Source organism: Urocampus carinirostris, chromosome 3 (assembly GCF_059441175.1).
Source record: "Urocampus carinirostris isolate Australia breed hairy pipefish chromosome 3, RoL_Ucar_1.0, whole genome shotgun sequence".
In the NCBI taxonomy this organism is placed as follows: Eukaryota; Metazoa; Chordata; class Actinopteri; order Syngnathiformes; family Syngnathidae; genus Urocampus; species Urocampus carinirostris.
Window position 1 is genome coordinate 51,961,275 of NC_142351.1, and position 21,042 is coordinate 51,982,316.

The window sequence follows — 21,042 nt, forward strand, 5'->3', positions numbered from 1 at the left end:
AGATGGCTACATTCATGTACTTTAATCATTACGGAGACCTGACTTACACTGGAAGGGGGGATGCTATCCAATTTTGCTGGACTATTGTATAATGACAATAAACACCATTCAACCAGAATTCTGTGTTATTTGTAGATCTACATTTGGTTTGTTAGTCGAATATGTTATGTTACTGAGGTCCAATGCTTCTACTTCGCGGGTTTTCACTTTCACCGGAACTCTTTTGAACCATTTTTTCCGCAGGGATTGTGTATGTCAAAGATGTCCTTGTTGCTAGATTTTACTGCTACCTGCCGGCTAGTGAGAGGAACGCACCCCAAGCCATGGGGCTTGGGTGAGACGCACTTCCTGTGACGCGCCGCAATTTTAAAAGTCCCACCTCGTCAGTAATGGCGGCTTCGCTTCGTTGTCCCTCAGCAAGCTGTAACAACAAATGGTACTACAGTCGGCAAGAAATCGACAACAACCCGTCTCGACGAGCTGGGCTTGATCCGGACAAAGAATTGTCGTACAGACAGCAAGCGGCCAACCTCCTGCAAGATATGGGCCAGCGGCTCAACGTGTATCCTTTGGCCGCCGCCTTGGCTTGCTAGCGGCTAGCCAAGGCTAGCGGCAGCAAGCGTCTCATTGGATTCCCTTGGTGATTGCTGCGCGCGTGGATGTCTTGCTTTCTTTCACACGATGAAAAATTGAGCACTTGTCACCGCTGTGTTGTGTACCAAGCTACCTCACAGCAGCGGGTCTTTGTATTGAGCCGAGGAGGCTCCGGGCCTTCGCGTTAGCACGTTTGCATTAGCCATGCGCGCACATAAATTGCTTTCGGTACAACTAAGCAGACATCTCAAACACCCCCCCACCCCACACACACACACATTTTTATGGTACATGCTCCTTTAACTTATCCCACTGTTAAATATACTGATTTTCACGAGTTAATTCAAATGTGTTTTAACTATTTATTTGGGTGGTTGCAATCTAAACACATCTTCTGACAAAAAACTCACTGTACACACTTATGCTATTTTTTTTAGGCGGGATGAGATTGTTCAGGAATGTCATTCAAAATAATAAGCAAAAATCTATTTTCCTCCGCTAGCAACAATAAAATTGTACTCAAGTAAACATATCCACGACGGCGACCTCTATTGCTTGACTCCGACATTCAAGCAAAAATAATGCTCCACACTTACAATATAACGAATACATGTTACGATGCGTCAATTTGACTAAGCTACAACTGTAGTGTATACCGTGCTAGAGACATTGCCATCAAGCATACTTGAAATGTATACCATTGAAACACTCAAACTCGCTTCAAAATGAAAAGTTGCTGTGGAACGATTTTTGGTGAGTATTTAGTGTATTGTCAGGCTAGACCATTATGTCATTATGAGAGACGACCCATAACACAAATGAATGCTTCTTTTTCTCCCATGACCATACACAGATTGTGCTGCGGCCAGCAACCATATTTCTGCAGACGTTACAAGTTTGTGTTTGAGTTGTTATGCAATCCATCACTTTACAACCGCATTTCTTTGTTCCGTTTAAACAGTTTGTGATGAAATTCGAATGTGAATGAAACAGTTTACCTTAACAGGCATACTTTAGGTCCCAGCTTACAATTAACACATCCATCGTGTACATGCATCGCTTCTACATGGTCCAGTCATTTACCAGATTTCACCGAAACGTGAGTATGCTCCTGGCATCTTTTTTTTCTCACGTTGAGTGAAGTATAGAAGTGAAGATGCGGTGTTTCAGGTTATTTCCCCAGCGGCTCTCTTCTTGGCTGCCAAGGTTGAAGAGCAACCACGAAAGTTGGAACATGTCATCAAAGTGGCCCACGCCTGCCTCAACCCGCAGGATCCCTCACCTGACGTCCGGAGTGATGTAAGTTTGAGTGTCGAACCTTGTTGTCTGGGACCCGCATATTGAAGTGTTTTCTTGCGGTCTCTGCTTTTAAAAAAGCCTTTACCGAATGGATTTCTAAGTGGCACGTTGCATTCCTTGAGTGGCGGTCCTCCGGCAATCCTAAAAGACGGATGGCCGGAGGTCGGCTTCTCAAGATGAGCGCCACAATCATTTGCCGTTAGCCAACGCCAAGTGCATGACTGGCTGAACTTGTGTATGGGTGGCTTGTGGCCTCGCACTAAGTAATGTGCCTGTCCTCTCAACCTCAGGCCTACCTGCAACAAGCCCAAGACCTGGTCATTCTTGAGAGCATTATACTCCAGACCTTGGGTAAGTTGGGAAGGCTAGCTGGGCTCCCTTGATGTTCCCCCCCTAACTTTTTTTCAAGAAGTAACCATTGTTGACTTTTGTCCAACAGAAACGGGACAGAGGATTGACAATTCTGCAATGTTGCGGGTTTTTTTTTCCCTCACCAAGTCACAAACAGTCTAATTCTTGGAGGGGGTAGACTATTTATTGGAAGCTGACAACATGGGGTTGATTTATTTTTTGTGATCTTATTACATTTTTTCTTTTTACTTAATTCCTGTGAAACGACAGTATTTTTTGTCGATACACTTCCATCGTAATCAGTTTGAGGGAAGTGTGATAAACAGCTGTCCGGTGTGGTTTGCTTCTTGTAAACCTGTCTTCTCACCTAGGGCAGAATGTTCATGAAAGATCCCAGGAAAATACCAATGCTGTCTTTTTTTTGGGCCAACGAGGGCCGATGTTGTTTTTGTGGTGTTCAAACGGCAGGCGCTGTCATGTGGCTGTGTCCAACTCATTCTCTTTATTTTGTGTCCTTTCTTATTGCAGCATTTGAAATCACCATTGACCACCCACACACGCATGTTGTCAAGTGTACCCAGTTAGTCCGAGGTGAGCATTGGGAGGAGTGGATTGTATCAGCGAAAGCATTTGTGATTCGGGTTTTAAGCGTGTTTCGCTCTCTTCTTGTTGTATCAGCAAGCAAGGATCTGGCGCAAACATCTTACTTTATGGCTACCAACAGGTACTGTGTTTCCAGTTGCCGTGTCTTTCAGCTCCTTTAGAATTCTTCAATGTATTGAATTTGTCTCCCAATCTCCCCACACCCTTTCTCTGTTCCACTGCTATGTCCTGGTCCTCATGGCATGTCCGCCGCTGCGTAGTCTCCACTTGACCACCTTCTGCCTGCAATACAGCCCCCCTGTGGTGGCTTGCGTCTGCATACATCTGGCCTGCAAGTGGTCCAACTGGGAGATTCCTGTGTCAACTGACGGCAAACACTGGTGGGAATATGTTGACCCGACAGTCACCCTCAAGCTCCTGGATGGTACGTTGAGCCCGAGCCTCTAGTAGACACATGATGTGGACTACATCTAAATGCTGCTTCAAGTGACCATAAGTCAAGTCATGTTTACTGGACTGTCTCAGAAAATTAGAATATTGTGATAAAGTTCTTTATTTTCTGTAATGCAATTGAAAAAACAAAAATGTCATACATTCTGGATTCATTACACATCAACTGAACTATTTCAAGCCTTTTATTATTTGAATATTGCTGATTTTGGCTTACAGCTGAAAAAAACTCAAAAATCCTATCTCAAAATATTAGAATACTTCCTCAGACCAAGTAAAAAAAATAATTTTATAACAGCAAAACTAAATCAAACATTTGAAAATGTCCATTGATGCACTCAGTACTTGGTTGGGAATCCTTTTGCACGGATTACTGCATCAATCCGGCGTGGCATGGAGGCAATCAGCCTGTGGCATTGCTGAGGTGTTATTGATGCCCAGGATGCTTCGATAGCGGCCTTCAGCTCATTTGCATCTGCAGGTCTGGTGTCTTTCATCTTCTTCTTAACTATACCCCATAAATTCTCGATGGGGTTCAGGTCAGGGGAATTAGCAGGCCAATCAAGGACAGTGATGCCATGGTCAGTGCACCAGTTACTGGTGGTTTTGGCACTGTGGGCAGGTGCCAGATCATGCTGGAAAATGAAATCATCATCTCCATAGAGCTTTTCAGCAGATGGAAGCATGTAGTGCTCTAAAATCTCTTGGTACACAGTTGCATTTACTCTGGACTTGATGAAACACAGTGGACCAACACCAGCAGCTGACATGGCTCCCCAAACCATTGCTGACTGTGGGAACTTCACACTGGATTTCAAGCAACTTGGATTTTGCTCCTCTCCAGCCTTTCTCCAGACTCTGGCGCCTTGACTTCCAAATGAAATGCAAAACTTGCTTTCGTCTGAAAAGAGGACTTTGGACCACTCTGCAACTGTCCAGTGCTTCTTCTCCATAGCCCAAGTCAGACGCTTCTTCCGTTGTCTTGAGTTCAGAAGTGGCTTGACCATGGGAATACGGCTATTGTAGCCCATTTCCCGGACACGTCTGTGAACTGTGGCTTTTGATACCTGGACTCCAGCTTCAGCCCACTGTCTTTGAAGCTCCCCCAAATTCTGGAAGCGGCTCTTCTTCACAATTTTGTTAAGGCTGCGGTCATCTCTCTTGGTTGTGCAGCGTTTCCGGCCACATTTTTCCCTTCCAACAGACTTTTTGTGGATATGCTTTGAAACTGCACTCTGTGAACAGCCTGCTCTTTGAGAAATTTCTTTTTGTGTCTTACCCTCCTGATGGAGGGTATCAATGATGGTCCTCTGGACAGCATTTAGATCAGCAGTCTTCCCCATACTTGTGATTTAGTTTACTGAACCAAGCTGAGTGTTTTTAAGGCTCAGGAAACCCTCGCAAGGTGTTTTGAGTTAATTAGATGATTCAGGTGATTAGTTGAATAGCCTAATTGTATACTTTTTCATAATATTCTAATATTTTGAGATAGGATTTTTGAGTTTTCTTAAGCTGTAAGCCAAATTCAGCAATATTAAAATAATAAAAGGCTTGAAATAGTTCAGTTGATGTGTAATGAATCCAGAATGTATGACATTTTTGTTTTTTTAATTGCATTACAGAAAATAAAGAACTTTATCACAATATTCTAATTTTCTGAGACAGTCCAGTATATGTATAGCCCTTAAACACGAAGAGTCTCAAAAGGCTGCACAGATCAAAGACTATTACAAGCTATTATGACACCATCCCCTCATCTAAAACCTACATGAGGGCAAATAATACTCATTATCAACATAAAATATGGGTTATTCATATGCTATAGAGTAGAAGTGTGTTTTAAGCTTAGATTTAAACATTTCCACTGAGGTTGCAGATCGAATCTTAGGGGGAAGAGCATTCCACAGCACCGGGGGCCCGGAGGTCACTCCCGGGCCGCGCGACGGAGCGAGTTCAGCGGACGCAGCGTCACCCTAATAAGGATAAGCGATGCAGATAATGAGATGAGATTTTTTTTTTTTTTTTTCACTTTTTGCGGGTGGTTTTGTTCCCCGTTAACCGGGTCTAAAAATAATAATATATTTATTTATTTTTTTTAATATTTTTTTTTAATTATTTTTTTTTTTTTGAAAGTGCGCCGCTACTTCGCGGATTTTCACTTATCGCGGGTGGTTTTGGTCCCCATTAACCGCGATAACCAAGGTCTTACTGTAATACCAACAGAACCTTAAAATCACATCTTGAGCTAACAGGGAGCCAATGCAAGTTAGCTAAAATCAGGGTAATCTGAACAAACTTAGTTAGTCAAAAGCCTCGCTGCAGCATTTTGTACCAGCTGAAGGCTCTTGAAAAAAATGTGACCAAGAAGCCCGGGCTGACTTAATGATTGACATTTTATTCTTAAACCTGGCCAGAAAGTTAGTCCAAAGTTATGGGTCTGTAACAGTGATTGGTGTTCCCTCACTATATTGCTTTTCTCCTGTTTGTGGATTCAAGCTACTTCACATTTTCATTTATGGCCCATTACTGAAATTTGTAAGACCAGTCCGAAGTAAGCTTGAAAATAAAATGTCATAATGTACTTTGTATTTATTGGATATAAGTAAATTTATAAAGTCTGCATGGCCATGGCATTGGGGTAGGTCTGCACGCAACTTTTTTTTTTGCCAGTTGGGTGAAGGAAGCGGGTCATTTTTGAGTACAACAACGTGGTGGACCTCTAATAGGTAATGGATTTTGAGGACAAAGGTTAAAATATCCCAAATGTTCAATCACCAGAAAATGGCCCCAATAAATGTTTCAATGTCTGTATGGTTTGCTTTTGGATCAGCTGACAAGCAGGCAATCTGGGTGATCTAGTTTCCCGTGGCTGGATCATATCAGGACATCCCTTTTGTAATCTGTTGCATGACTTTGACGGGTCTCCTGCTGATGTTTTCGTTTCCTTTGCTTCATTCAGAGCTCACCCATGAGTTCCTGCAGATCTTGGAGAAAACGCCCAGCAGATTGAAACGCATTCGCAACTGGAAGGTGTGTCTGGTCATGTTTTCTACTGTATGTGATGAGCAAACCTTGCTTGCATGTTGCAAGTTGGGTAATCATGGACACTAAACTTAGCGACACTCTCGCCAAATCTATACCTATATCCAGCCCGGCAGAACTTGATAACATGCGGCGCATTCTTAGCTGTAGCAATTCTTCACTGGTAAGCTAATGCAAAGCTACATAAGCCCATGAAACACGCTCTGCAGCAATAGAGGCAGAACCAATTTGTTAATTCATCCAATTTTGAATCTTAAAAAGTTAAATCGTTGCACAATTTTATATATTGCCTGCGCCTATCCACTGTTAAATCAAATTTGGTCAGTCTTTATTCTTCTCCTTTATATGATATAACAGGCACAATGTACCCTGATTAGAAGACAAAACGGGCCTATAAAAAACAGCCTTGCCCAGTTCTGCGAGGATTAAAGTCCAATCCAGCTTGAGCCTGACCATTTATCTTTTTTTGCAGGACGAAGCGCGAAGCAAACACAAAATTTCATATTTTATTTGTAGGGAAGAGAATTGATTTATTATTAAAGCCAGTCTTTTGTAACAGGAACTAAGTTAAACAAGACTGTATAAACCTTTACGTCTTTTATATTTCTGTCTGCAGAGGTGAGTTCAACAGACAATTTTGCATCATTAGTAGATTTTTTTTTTAAGATTTTACGGAAATATTTTAAGGCCGTCCGTCATTTTGACGGGTTGAAAATTAGGCCATAAAAAACAACAGCAGTACGTTCTTGGGAATTCTAGTGCAGCACGTGAAGAGAGCAAGAGGCCGTAAGACAAAGCATAAAGTTTTTTTTTTTATTCCAATACATGCAATGTTTTTAGTTATCCACTTATCGCTTTAGTGTACATTTTTTAAGCATAATTTTTTTTGAAGGTCAGCAAGAGAGAAACGACCCAAACGTAATAGACATTTTAGACATTTTTGGGTCTGGTTTGGATTTAAGATCTTACCTGTGGAGCAGATTTACAGCAAGTTTGTAAACCCTTTTTAACAACCTGGGTGTTGCCTTTATTTAATTTCAGGCAGGAGGTCAGACGCCAAAGGCCAAGCCAAAGGTTCAAGAAGAAGGCGACCAAAGGGACACCATGATGAGCATGATCTCCATGGCTTCGTCAGAGAGCACCGTAGCGGGCCTGATGAGCTTGTCAGCAGCAACTGACAAAGAAACACCCTGCAGCGCGGCGGCTTGGAGCGGGAAAAACCAGGGGGTGTCCGATCACCCATCCAACCACGAGGTCCACGTCCCCGCCCCAGCCAAGGTGTCATTGAGCGAGTACCGCGCAAAGAACGCAGACGTCTTGGCCGCACAGAAGAGAAAGTTGGAGAATATGGAGGCTAGCGTCAAGCGGGATTATGCCAACGCTGCCCAGGTTCTAATTGGGCAGCAGCAAAGGAAGGAAAGGCAGCAGCAGCCGTCTGCCTCGTCTTCTTCTGACATGTCGAACCCTTCGCCTATCATTCTGAAAATCCCTCTGGAGAAGGAAAGGCACGATCGAAGCTCTTTGAAGATGAGATTTCCCCTCTCTGGTGGTGGTAGCGGTGGTGGCAGGGGGGCTGAGCAGGACATCAAAGTGCGCATTCGCATGCCTGACAAGCGGGGGGGCACCACTGAGGAGGGCAAAGGCAGGGACAAACACAGAAGTGAGCGCTCAAACCACCACCATCACCATCCTCACCACCACCATCACCACCATCCTTCCTCTAGTGGTACCTCCCTTTCCTCTTCGCACAAGCATGCCTCTACGAGCATCGCTGCAGGAAGCAGCAAAAAAGTTGTCAGTGACTCGTCCCGCACGGGCTCTTCTTCATCCTCGTCACGCAAGAGGACTCATGGCCAAGACCCTTTGGGTACAGCCCACTCCGCTTCGAAAGTCAGCAAATCTTCTCGCAATCCTTATCAGCTTCCACCTTTGTCCTCCTCCGACATCCTCCCTGCGCTCGGCCTCCCCCATCGCCCACCCGGGACTTACTCACACCCCAAAGGCGACAAGATGGACACCAACGGGCACTCTCTGGTGGCAGGCTCCCAGTCAGACGAGTATCAAGACACTTTTGATATGCTGAACTCGCTTCTCAGCGCGCAAGGGGTGCAGCCTTCACAGCCGTCTGTCTTTGACTACAGATCCCAATACGGTGACTACAAGTACTCAGGCGGGTCCCGGGGAAACACCGCTAGGCCCCCACCCCTGCCTTCAGACCCCCCTCCGCCTCTTCCTCCCTTGCCTAAGTGACTTTCTGCTGTCTCTGTTTCAAATCTACTGGGACCTGCCGACAGGAGACTTAAAAAACATTTTGCTTTTACTGAGAAGGCTTGAAAAGCTCCATCCTGTCCCCAGAAGGGCGCACAGCGCATATTGGCTGGGATTGTTGTCATTTTTTTTATCGTGCCCACTTTTAAAGGAAATTGAAGAGATTTGATCACTATCCACCTGCTTTTAGGATTTACTATTGTTATTTATGGATTTTTATTCCCCCACTCGTATTTGTTTAATCTTGTTTGCCATAATGATCAAAAATGAAATGTGTCTAGGACTAGGTTCTATCCCCATTGGTTTTCCTTTACCAAAGAGATGGGGCTGGTATTTTGGATGATATGTGATACATTTACTTAATGTACTGATGTGTACACAGTGCATAAAAATATTTTTGCAATTTGTTAAAAACTACATGTAAATTATTCAAAGTTGTTCTTGCAGTCATTGTTTTAAATGGTTGTAAAATTATAGGCAAACGTATTGACTAAAACAAAAAGGCAAATCTACTTAATGATGCAGAAGATTTTGAATAGTATCTTTTTTTGTTTTTGTCATATTTAGATTAAGGGTAATGCTGACCATATCAGATGATGGATTAGGCAATTGTTCGTCACGCCGGCATTCAAATTTTGGAGTGTTTTATATTGTTCTTTAAAATTTGAAGTCCAGTGTTCACTTGTGTGGTAATGCCGGTCTGATGTAATCTTTATAGAGTATTGCTCGTTTATCTTTTAACCTTCAACTGTTCCACTCTATGCTACAATTGTTTTTAATCACGAAAGAGGACAGACTTTATTCATCTGTTTTGTATTTTTACTCCAATTACTTTTCATTTAGAAAAACATTTTGCTGACATGACCCCAAAACAGTGTGCTACATATATTGTTTGCGACTTTTATTTTTTGTAGCCATGGAGTCGATGCACTGAAAAATTTGATTGCTGTTTACCTAAAGTGCAAGTGTGAATCTTTGTTAAGGAGCTAATCAAAAAAAAACTGCCACGCAACACAGCAATGCAAATGACTATTTACCGGAGCTTTTCCTGCATTTGAGTAGTTTTGTAACGGACATGGCAACGGTCACAAAGACATGTTAGCAGGATTTCCTCCTCCAGGTAACCTTTTATGTGATTGTGAACATTTGTTTCTACATAATGTATTTTTTTCATATTAAAGAACACAAATACTTGAAGGGGCTATATGGAATTCGTAACTTTGTTTTAACTCTGTGCTGTCATCTCCTGGGTTGATCATATTTGGATTCTCAATCAGCTCGTTCAGGATGTGCCTGCAAGTATGTGCATTTTTTTAGACGCGCTCGACCAACATCTTTTTATATTTTTTTCTTGGGTTTAGGTTGGTATTTGGACATTACTAGAAGCATTTTTTTTCCTTACTTTCACCATTCTCATACAAATAGAAACGTAAACCCGTGAGGTTGAGCATGATGCCACTCTTGAGCACCACCACCCCACTCCTCACTAATACGTTCTGCCCCGAATCGCTTTGCTGAAGGTAAGATAAAAGCAAATAGGTGCAGTGGGAAATAAAGCTTAATGGTTTTTTATGTAACATGTATACAGATGCTGTCCTAATTATGAACGAGATAGGTTCCGGACAATCGTTGGTAAGTTGCTCCAGTGCTGTATTTTGTATGAAATGTATGTTTAAGGTTTGTATAACTAACCTGCATGGTTTTGAAACTGAAAAATAAACGTTTAGTAAAATAATATGCTCTATAACGTTACAAAGCAGGCTGAATGATAAAGCATATTACTGAAAAACAAAGCTAGACATTAGATGTTGACATTCTGTGGTCTGTGAAGCCCTTTGGGACTCCTTGTGTTTAAGGGCTATACAAATAAACATGACTTTGAACTTAGTTGGACGGTTTCACCACATACCTATTTCACTTTTTTTAGGGACTCCTCCACCGACACACCCTACATTCAAATATTTTCTACCTCTTCGTTATTTTTGGTGCAAATGGCAAATTGTATGTATGTATGTAATGAATCGATGGTTACTTTTAATGGGCAGCCTTTAAACGAGTAAACGCAAACGACTTATTTGGACCAATCAGAGGACGCGTAGGGAGAGCCTTCGTCGACTACTCGAAGCTTGAGTGCAGAACAGCATTGTCTTGCTTTGTCGGAGAGTCGCCACGATTCAAGTAAGTGCGTATTTGTCGCTATTGAATACAACAATTAATATCGTAGAAATAGTTAATTCTACTCACGCGTTAGAGCTTATCGTGTGTGACAGAGGGGTCCCTCGGCAAAGCGTTAACTGCACATTACAAAGTGTTAGCTAAGCTACGATTAGCGACAAAGATGGCGCCTGATCAAAGAGTGATGCAGTCACTCGTGTGATGAACTTTGTTTACCAATTGGAAATGTGAATTCTTTAATTACAACCCAAACGGTTTAGTCGTGAACAACGCGTTTACGTAAAAGTAATTGACCTTATTTGGACTGACGTAGACTTAACCGAAATGCCCTCCTCGAGACCATTCTACTAGGGAATTCCGAATAAAACATCCGAGAAGCAAAATATTGCAGCATGTCTACTTTTGGGTTCGATTGGTGGCTGTGATAGTCTTGGAGAGATAAATATATTTGCTGTCCGAACAAGACGAAGAACTAATACAATTTTGTATAGTTGCATCAATGTATATAATCGCATTCAATTGTAACAGGTATCACATACCACCCCAACTTCAGCACATGCTAGCCAGAGTTCTACACTACATTTAACTCATTCAGTGCCAGACGTTTCTCTCAAATGCAAAGAACCGGTGCCACCAATTTTTTGCCACTCATTTTAGAAGGCCTACAGAAAATGTAGTCCTATAGCTAACTGTATAGGCATAGGGTATATCAAGCCAAAGTTTCAACCCTAACCTTTCATTAGAAGTAATGTGTGTTTCTAACTTTTACCATTTTTGTAAACAACAGGTAAACATAGCCAAATTTTATTGAAGTACTTGTTTCCAGGAAAACGGCTTTTGTGAAAGGTTCCATTTCAAGCAGAACTTAAACAAGGGTGCTTTTTTTGCATTTGTGATACCTCTAAAATTTAAAGAATGCCTTCCATAAACAACACAGGTGCACTTTGCAAAATAACAATTTATTGTGATAACACTGAACTGATGCCTGAACATTCGCTTGAAAAGAAACTCCGGCATGAATTTGTAGAAGGAATTAGATACTTATGTTTCTTCTGTTGATCCTGGGAACAGTATGATCAATATTGGTCACTTGAGAAATAAGTTTTAATTTTTAGGAAGTTGTGACCTGCGGATTGTTAGATTGACTACTTCACTACTGGTGACACCTCATCTCATTAGCCGTACCGCTTATCCTTGTTAGGGTCGCGGGGGGGCTGGAGCCCATCCCAGCCATCTCCGGGCAGTGGGCAGTGGACACCCTGAACTGGTTGCCAGCCAATCGCAGGGCACACAAGGGACAGACAGCTCATTCACACCTAGGGACAATTTAGACCGGCCAATTCACCTGAAATGCATGTTTTTGGAATGTGGGAGGAAACCGGAGTGCCCGGAGGAAACCCACGCAAGCACGGGGAGAACATACAAACTCCGCACAGGAAGTCTGGAGCTGGATTTGAACCCACGACAGGTTCCCATGACATGAACTGTGCCGCACAAGCGCTAACCACTGCGCCGCCGTGCTGCCCCTGGTGACACCTTCTTCCATTAAATAATAAGCTGTCAGTCCATATGTTAGCTTCTCTCACACATTGTTTCACTACTTACTCGCCATATGGTCAGCCTACAGACTTTAATAGCTGGATTCAGGAAGCGACACTAGGAAGTGGGGGCTCCCTTGATGTGTGGACACATTTTTAATGAAAGCCACTCTTGCCACCAATGGTGATTTTATCACACTGAAACCATTCCCGGAGGCTTGATACCTATGACCTGCACCAAACCCTTGTAAAAGTTTTTTTTTTCTTTTAATAAGTTTCTTTTCTAATTTTTGGCACTCTGGGACAATTCTTCTGAAAACGTACTTGTACATTATGGCACTGAATTAATTAATTTCAGATTCTGAAACTCTTAAAAACTCAATTTCTTTTACGTGCAAGCAATATTAGGGTTAAGATACAAATTTGGGTATCTTAACCATTTAGATAAACAGTTTACATAAATATTTACATTAGTCAAAAGTGTTAATAAAGTGTATCTGGATTTTTTTTTTATGAAAAAAAAGTGCCTTGACTTAAAAAATAGTTGATAAACACTGTATTGGAGTAAATAGAATTAAAACAAAATTCTGCCCAATGTGTAAGAATGTATTGTTTGCATTCTCAAGTAAATGTTTTTTTAATTGGTGCAATCTTTGCCCCACCCATACTAAGATGTATTTTTTTCTTAAAATGTTTTAGAGTCACAATGAACAGGATCCGTATCCACGTCTTGCCTAGCAGTCGCAGCCGGCTTCCTCAGGTGCCGGCACGTCCGCTGGAGCCTCAGACTTGCGCCTTTTCACAGAGGCCATGCTCGCAGCCCCGTCTAGACGGCTTGGACTTCTGCGTCAAGCACATTCTTGAGGACAAGAGCGCTCCCTACAAGCAGTGCAATTACATCTCCACCAAGAACAGCAAGCGCTGCCCCAATGCTGCACCCAAAGTCGAGAGAAAAGACGGGTAAGCACTAGATAGATATAGATACTTTATTCATCCCTTCGGGAAATTCACACTTCCAGCAGTCTCCCTTGTTGTTTATTAACAGATTAACATTTATGTCACACGCTAGTCCAAAAGTTCGACGTCCCTGCGGCAGATGGAAAAATTTTGTGCCCGGGGATACACCACCTCGTGTTAGCGAGTCCACCTCTCCGCTTTCCGCAGGCTTTCGTGTCTCTGTCTAACAGCGCTGAAGCCGGGTAGCTCTTCGGGTAGCTTCGAGTGGCTACACGTTAGTGTCCGGGATGCTATACGCGAGCCACGTTTCTGTAAAATACAGCAACCTCACTCCCTGTTCGCTTTGATGTTTTTCACCAGCACAGCCAGTTCGTCGGACTTATTTGGTAGAGAGTTCACATTTACCATGATTACGGATGTTCCCGAAGACTTATAACGCCGCTTAGTTAGCTTCGGCTCTCCATCCGGCACGAAAATTTTTCAGGGCAAGGAGTTGATTCCTCGAATTAACGAATTTTTGTGTGTTAAAACCCATGTCCATAGGATAGAAAGTAATCCAAAGTGTAGTTGTCAAACAGGACGGAAAAACACCGAAGATAGAAGCAGACAATAAATCACAAAACGTGCAAGATAACAGGGAGCTGCCGGAAAGACTCTTGGGTGCACCTTGACAAGACTCATTTTTACATGCATAAAAGACCAAATATTAGAGGTGCAACTAGTATAATGTTTGATATATCGTACGTTCCGAATTTTAGAGTGTTCTTATGAAAACCCTAAATTGTCCAGGAATATGAAAGTGCGCCTTATCATTTTGTGTGCCTATATATACTGGAAAATGCGGTGGATACAATTGGAAAATTGGATAACAGTGGAACGGTGTGGCAGGTAAGTCGGTTGTTGTCTGCAGATGACACAGCGCTTCTGGCTGACTCTGAGGAAACATTGAGGAGGTTGGTAATGGAGTTTGGAAGAGTATGTGACAGGTAGGCGTAAGTTATGTGTGAATGTTGGGGAAGAGTAAGGTGATGAAGTGTTCACGAGATGGAGTGGGCATGGCGTTAGAAATCAGGTTGCATGGACAGGTGCTAGAAGAAGTTGAAAGCTTTAGGTACTTGGGCTGTGATGTGGCTGCAGTTGGTGGATTGGAGTGCGAGGTATTGCACAGAATGAATCATGGAAGCAAGGTTTAGGGTGTTCTGAGGAGAGTGATGAGCAACAAGTGTATGAGTATGGATGTTAAGAGGGGACTGAATGAGAGTGTGATTGTGCCGACTGTGTTGTATGGTGCAGAGACTTGGAGCCTGAATGCAGATTTGAGAAGGAAATTAAATATTTTTGAGATGAAGTGTTTGAGGAGTATGTTGGGAGTGATGAGATTGGATAGATTTAGAAATGAAATTGTGAGTTAAAAAACTGGAGTAGTAGTGGATAAGAGAGCACTCTGTTGGTTTGGACACATGGAGAGGATGGATGAGAAGCGAATGTTAAAAAGGATCTACAGAGCAGAAATAAATGGAAGGAGACCAAGAGGAAGGCCGCGATTGACGTGGATGGATGGTGTTATGAGTGCACTGCAGGAAAGAGGTCTAAATCTAGTGGAAGCTAGAGCTCTTGTTGGTGATGGGAATGAGTGGAGAGGTGTTGTAAAAGTATAGTGGGATGTTTGGATACGTTCTAAGGGCACCTGTATGATGCAGCAGGGGTAAACCAGTGAAAGCTATCTGGCCCTGCTGTTGAACACAAGAGTGTGTTGTGTCACCCCGACCCGATTGACATGGCCGCTTTCTTGTGTCCCGTTTGATCTGGAGGGAGGAAAGCTTGACCAACTTAAGTGCCGAGGTGCCCAACTCGTTTGGGTGTTTGGGCATTTGGGATGGCCATGGTCCCTAAAAAAAGTTTTTCCCTTTTTAATTTTCTTTGTTATCGTATGTGTTTGTCATGCTGTCGGTCACCCATCTTGAGGAATATGAACAAGGTTGATAGACAATTGGAAATGCAGTTACAATTAAATGATACTGCTTATGCTTCAAGTAAAGTCATGTTTACTTGTATAGCCCTTAATCACAAAGACTCTCAAAGGGCTGCACAGACCTCAGACTATTATTACACCATCCCCTGACCTAAAACTTAAATGGTAACTGTTCCGCCTTTGAGAAACAGTGACCTTTGAGTGCCCTCTTGCGGTCAACATGCTCATTGCAAATCCCTATTTGTTGTTGGTTTGGACAATCGAGTTAAAAAGTGTGGTTTGCTGACTTGGAGTCTTTGTATTCTTCCTGAATGAATGGAAAATGATATCGGTACTTAAGGTTTGATGCTGACCTGTGAGTCCGGGTCCCGTTGAAAGTAATCCAAGGAAAAAAGTAAATGTTTCCAAAGGTAAGTGTGGGAAAAATATATATCAACTATTGTCCGCCGCGTCCACAAACACGTCTCACCTTTACTCTACTTCCTGTCAGCCCCGTTTTTTTTCGCCCCTTTTTGATTCGCCCGTGCAAAACATATCAGAATAAGTCTCTAAAATAAATACATTACAAAAATATACAGTTGCAAATACATATTATACATGGTTACACATATTTACAAAGCAAGGCGGTTCACCGAGAGAGTTTTCAAAGCTTTAATAATAATAATATAACTTTCATCCCAAACGGTGCCTGACAGGGCAGTTAATAGTAGCAATACGCTTGCAACACAGTAAACAGGTCTGTTAAAAAACATAACGTACTTGTAAAAATCACGATAAACCGTCCTCATCTTCCTCCTTAGAACTGAAGCCATCAAAGTCGTCTTCCCCAGTGTCGGAGAGTAACTTTGTCGTATAGACGTCGTCCCACGCTCCCATCCACTCCTGATTCTGTGCCCTTCTCTCCGTCACGCAGCAGACCGGCTTTTCAGAACCCGTTGGTGATGGTGGATTTTTTTGATGTGCCTTTCTTTTTGCATTTTGCATGATGGGGGTATGTTAACGCTAATTTAATTTGTGCACAAGCCAAGAAGTTGCAGTCTTCTTCAGCGCATATATTCCACCGGTCTTAATCTTACCTTTTGTACTCGAGCGCCGCTGGCGGCCGTTTAAAAAATTACATAAATTGGCCGCATCACTGAATAAGCCGCAGGGTTGAACGTTTTGGGGAAAAAAGTAGCTGCTTATAGTCCGGAATTTATGGTAACTTATTCCCCGCCATTTTATATGCTTCTGTGTGTGTGTCTCGTCCCCTCGCAGCATGACCTTCTGTGCCGAGCACGCCCGACGGAACGCCATGGCCCTCCGCGCCCAAATGAGGAAGGCAGCGTCTACCCCATCACCCGAAATGCTCTTGTCGCAGCTGAGCGGCTATGGCCGCGCAGAGACGCGTGGACTGGACGGCACTCGCTGTGAAGCTGCTCGCGTTCTGGGTAAATGTCCTTCCGTCATCTCTTTTCTTTTGCTGTGCCTGCTAAGGGTCCCTGTTTTTGCCTTGCCTACAACCGATGGTTTCAGCTTTGAAAATACCTTTTGCCTCGTCCATTGTTTGTCAATGCTACCCCAAAGCAAACATAATTGGCAAGCATTTGGTCTTCCCACCACCCCGCCTCCCCAAGCTCTAAACTAAGCATGAATGTGACACATTCTGTCCAGATGAAGACAGTCCACTGAGTGAAGAAGAGCAGGGTCCGTTGGCGCTAGATCAGACTTGGAGAGGTGACCCTGAAAGTGAGGCAGACAGCATGGACAGTGACCACGACGATCCTCTCAAGTAAGATTGCTCGAGGCACAGACGAATTAAGATCACAGGAAATATGAGGCATACCACGCCGGGGGGGGGGCGTAAAGTGCAGCCTCGGCTTCCATGCTAAAGCTCTCGACACTGGCCCAGACTAACGCAAATGTCTGTTGTTTGCAGGCATGCTGGTGTGTACACGGCAGAGGAGGTGGCCCTTTTCACCCGGGAGAAACTCATCCGATTGCAGTCACTCTACATCGACCAATTCAAACGACTTCAGCATCTGCTCCAGGAGAAGAAGCGCCGATACCTGCACAGTCGCCAAATAGAGCACGAGACCATCGGTAAGTACTTGGTCGGCTCCTGTGGGCTGGGCCCCCTCACTGGAAGTAGTCGTCCTTACGTCCGCTTGTTTCTTCTTTTCCAGGAAGTGGTCTTCTGACAGGACCTGAAGGCTTGTCCATCAAGGAGCGGGATAATCTGAGGAAGCTCAAAGCTCTCCGCCGCTACCGCCGGCGCTACGGCGTGGAGGCGCTACTGCATCGCCAGCTGAGAGAGCGCAGGCAGGCGCTGAGCGACGGACCACCCCAGGTGCTTTTCACACGCCCCTACTAAACCAAAGGGTGCATTCTTGCCTTCAGAGAGATTCAGATTGCGTGGTTTGTTTTCCTCCTAACTGTTTCAAATGCCTTAGTAAATGGTAGACTCTGTAAATCAAAGCAGCTATCAAGTGGAGGGTGTTATGTCAGGAAAGGCTTGCCCTGGGCCTTTTTGCAGGGGTTTCAGTTTCACATGTATGACCATTTTTGGAAGTGGATCAAGCGGGCAAAGGGGTACAACTGTGCCTGTGGCGTCTCCTATGGTTTTTAGAGAGTTGAGTTTGAGGCCAGGGCAGCACGGCGGTGCAGTGGTTAGCGCTTGTGCGGCACAGTTCATGTCATGGGAACCTGTCGTGGGTTCAAATCCAGCTCCAGACTTCCTGTGCGGAGTTTGTATGTTCTCCCCGTGCTTGCGTGGGTTTCCTCCGGGCACTCCGGTTTCCTCCCACGTTCCAAAAGCATGGATTTCAGGTGAATTGGCCGGTCCAAATTGTCCCTAGTTGCGAATGAGTTGTCTGTCCCTGTGTGCCCTGCTATTGGCTGGCAACCAGTTCAGGGTGTACCCTGCCCACTGCCCGGAGGTGGCTGGGATGGGCTCCAGCCCCCCCGCGACCCTAATGAGAATAAGCGGTACGGCTAATGAGATGAGTTTGAGGCCTGAGGGTCCTTCTGCTTCTAAAATGATCTTGATACGGAATTCGGAGTGCTGGGGCATTACTGCACACTGGCAGCAATCTCAAAATTTTGCAGGCATGAAGACCTTTTTAACTGAGAAACATTAAAAAGCATTTTCCCCAACCACATAGACTGAAAGAGATCGTGGCTTGCTTGCTCCGTTTTTTTTTTTTTTGTTTTTTTTCTGAGGTTTTCTTTTCCAAAAGCGCTCTGTTTACTTCCATCAACACATGCAAAAATTGAAAGAAAGACAACCAGAATGACTTTCTTGCTGGGATATTTTTTCAGGCGCGACCGACGCAGGAGAAATGCATCTCCGTCGTGGATGGAAGTCGATGCCGCAATCCCTCCCTTCCACTCACGCGCCACTGCGTCAGTCGTATCCTCTCCAAACATTTGAAATTTTTGGCTTAAAGCATAAGCAATGACGTCGCAAAGAGCTGCAGATTTAAGTGAGGTTTGAGTTTTATCCAAAAAAGTGATGACGTGAATTTAAGGTTTGCAATAAGGGAAGTTCTCCAGCCACAATACCCAAGCAGTGTCTGTAATGTCACTAAGCCCGCAACAACTTAGCTAAAATTTTGCCAAGCGGGGGAAACACAAACTTGGCTTCTCTTCTCTCATCTGCTTGGTGAAATAGGGCTGCTTTTTCTCTTAATGGAATCGGTGAATTCGACATTTGTGTCCCCCAAAGATTCTCTTGTGATCAGTGTTTGGGCCCTTCTGCATGCTCCCTCAAATGTCATGCCTGTTCAAAATGCTAGCGTGTGCGCCGGTGATAGAATGCAAAGGCATTCGTTGCCTTTCCAGTCAGTATTTACCAACTGGCTAATTGAAGGAATATGCATCAACGGTTTGGCCCTCAATTCCTTGACGACAGCCTCTTCAGACATCTCCCAAGATGGCAACCAGGTGCTTTTTAAAAGTTGCCCTGGCACCAAAGAAGTTCCCTGCCAGCGCACAGTGCACATGGGCCAGTCAGACGACCCTCGCTGCCCTCTGCACCTCCCCCTGCCAGCCCCCATGTACCAGCCCGAGTGGGAACCTCTCCCGCAGGAGCGGTCCACTCCGGCCGCCAGAGAGCTGTACCTGAGCGCTGCTGAACTCCGGCCCAGTGAGAGCCTTCCCCTGGAGTTCAGCGATGTGCGTCCAGGAGAGCAGTTTGGGTGGGAAACAATTTGGGTATTGTTAATGTGCTCACTTCCCTGGTGTGCAGGACCTGGATGTTGAAGGAGATGGAATGCAGGACGGCCCCCCGTCTCCTCTTCAGTTCGACACAGCCCTGGCCCTGGAAGACCAGACTATCCGAGCAATCGCCGAGGCCCCCATGGACCTCCTGACTGCCGACGACCCAGACCCATTAGACCTGGACTCGTCGGGGCAGGACATTGGTGACACAGCAGACCACCAGCAGGTTTGTGCCCGCGGCCGGATATGTGCACCTTGTAGTCTCAGGTGACATGGCCTCATTTTCCCCCGCAGGTGGTTTTGATGCAGGCAGTTCCAGCCCAAGAAGATGCGCTAAGATGAAGGCGTAGTTGTCGTCTCGATTCTCATTCCTGCAGTGATAGCTGCATACATTAGTGACGTTTCCCACTTGATGTCAACCACCTGCTGCCTGATGTTGGGCTAACTTGACTGGTGTTAAACCAAACCCTCTTTGTAGATTTTGGTATGGATCATTGTTGGTGTATTTCACGATCAGGTATAAAACTGCCGGGATTTGGCTCCAGGTTTCATTAGTTATCTTTAGATTGTGGACAAGAAAGGAGAAAGTGATAGCAAACTGATATCAAGGAAAAAGCAAATGGGCATTACTCTTTTTCTGACGTACCAAATTTTACGCATCTTGGCACATTTCAGGAACATGTTCTACTTATTTTTCATCAGAATAGGTATTGTAGCATTTTGTGCATGTGGCTGCAAAGAGGTGTTTTTTTTTTGTGGAGAAAAAAAATAATATGGTCAAGCATGCTTTTTGTTAAAATAATTTGTGTGAATTGAGGGCGTGGCTGCAAAATTTTCAAGTTTGTGTCATGCTGAAACACCCAGCTAATATTGTTGAACAGGCTGAATGTTTAGACAATTACATCTTGCTGTTGGCAACTGCCGAATGCTGACTTGTTGCTGGTAAAAAAATAAATAAAAATAAAAACAAACTGCTGTTTGTGTCACATGTGTGGTAGGCAATAAACGGTCCCAAAACACTGCGAAAGTCATCATAGCAACTCACTTTCACATGCACTGATGTTTTGTTTCCAGACATCTTCAGATTGTTATATGTAATTAAGATGTTGACCTGAACTAAAGCCTGCTTCTTTTATCTTAAATTAGAAATAAATTGGAAATGAAAATCAAGCTACTGGATACTCTTGTTTTGCTATTTACGGAATGCCAAAGAGATTAACTACTCAGCTTTGGAGTCTTTTTCTGCAAGACGCAGAAAATGTCTTATCTAAGATCGTTCCTAGTCATGTGTTATCTTATCCGCCCTCCTACAAGGGGGATTCAACCTCGCCCTTGTTCAAATGTGAGACCCAATGGCTTTAACTGATTTAAACTTGATCATTTGTGCAAAATGCTTTTAGATAAGAAATATGCCAAGAAAATCATGCCACAGCAACGTAGTGGTCAGCTCAAGTCTTCTAATATCTGAGAGGCCTAATTTAAAATGCTCAAAAAGCAGCAGTTTTTTTGTGATGCCATTGGGCGTAATCAAAAAACTACAGAATTGTGACCTGCTTACCTGCACGTTAACCCTTTGAGCTTCCACTGCTCTTT

At 43.9% G+C, this 21,042-nt stretch overlaps 2 protein-coding genes and 1 long non-coding RNA gene across 6 annotated transcripts; 2 read left to right on the top strand and 1 right to left on the bottom strand.

Moving 5' to 3' along the window:
* Positions 1-331: 331 nt before the first annotated feature.
* Positions 332-9,811, top strand: ccnt1 (cyclin T1). 3 transcript variants are annotated; one of them, XM_088332332.1, is made up of 9 exons: positions 333-562; positions 1,612-1,693; positions 1,765-1,893; positions 2,184-2,244; positions 2,773-2,835; positions 2,923-2,968; positions 3,108-3,271; positions 6,257-6,327; positions 7,381-9,811. In XM_088332332.1, exons 1-9 carry the CDS (start codon positions 390-392, stop codon positions 8,587-8,589), a joined length of 1,998 nt encoding a protein of 665 aa, XP_088188458.1. In that variant the 5' UTR covers positions 333-389; the 3' UTR covers positions 8,590-9,811. The 3 variants fall into 3 exon arrangements, with proteins under 3 accessions (XP_088188456.1, XP_088188458.1, XP_088188457.1); XM_088332331.1 differs by having other exon boundaries at positions 2,773-2,834; positions 2,916-2,968; XM_088332330.1 differs by having other exon boundaries at positions 332-562; positions 2,773-2,968.
* LOC148370034 (uncharacterized) lies at positions 2,407-10,983 on the bottom strand. The gene is made up of 2 exons (XR_015850077.1): positions 10,852-10,983; positions 2,407-3,290 (listed from the first exon to the last, which is right to left on the bottom strand). It is a non-coding gene; the product is annotated as an uncharacterized LOC148370034 (long non-coding RNA).
* On the top strand, positions 10,624-20,420 carry kansl2 (KAT8 regulatory NSL complex subunit 2). 2 transcript variants are annotated; one of them, XM_088332333.1, is made up of 10 exons: positions 10,624-10,785; positions 13,020-13,280; positions 16,507-16,679; positions 16,903-17,020; positions 17,168-17,331; positions 17,415-17,578; positions 18,550-18,640; positions 19,151-19,404; positions 19,478-19,675; positions 19,744-20,420. In XM_088332333.1, exons 2-10 carry the CDS (start codon positions 13,027-13,029, stop codon positions 19,789-19,791), a joined length of 1,464 nt encoding a protein of 487 aa, XP_088188459.1. In that variant the 5' UTR covers positions 10,624-10,785; positions 13,020-13,026; the 3' UTR covers positions 19,792-20,420. The 2 variants fall into 2 exon arrangements, with proteins under 2 accessions (XP_088188459.1, XP_088188460.1); XM_088332334.1 differs by lacking the exons at positions 18,550-18,640; positions 19,151-19,404.
* Positions 20,421-21,042: the final 622 nt, after the last annotated feature.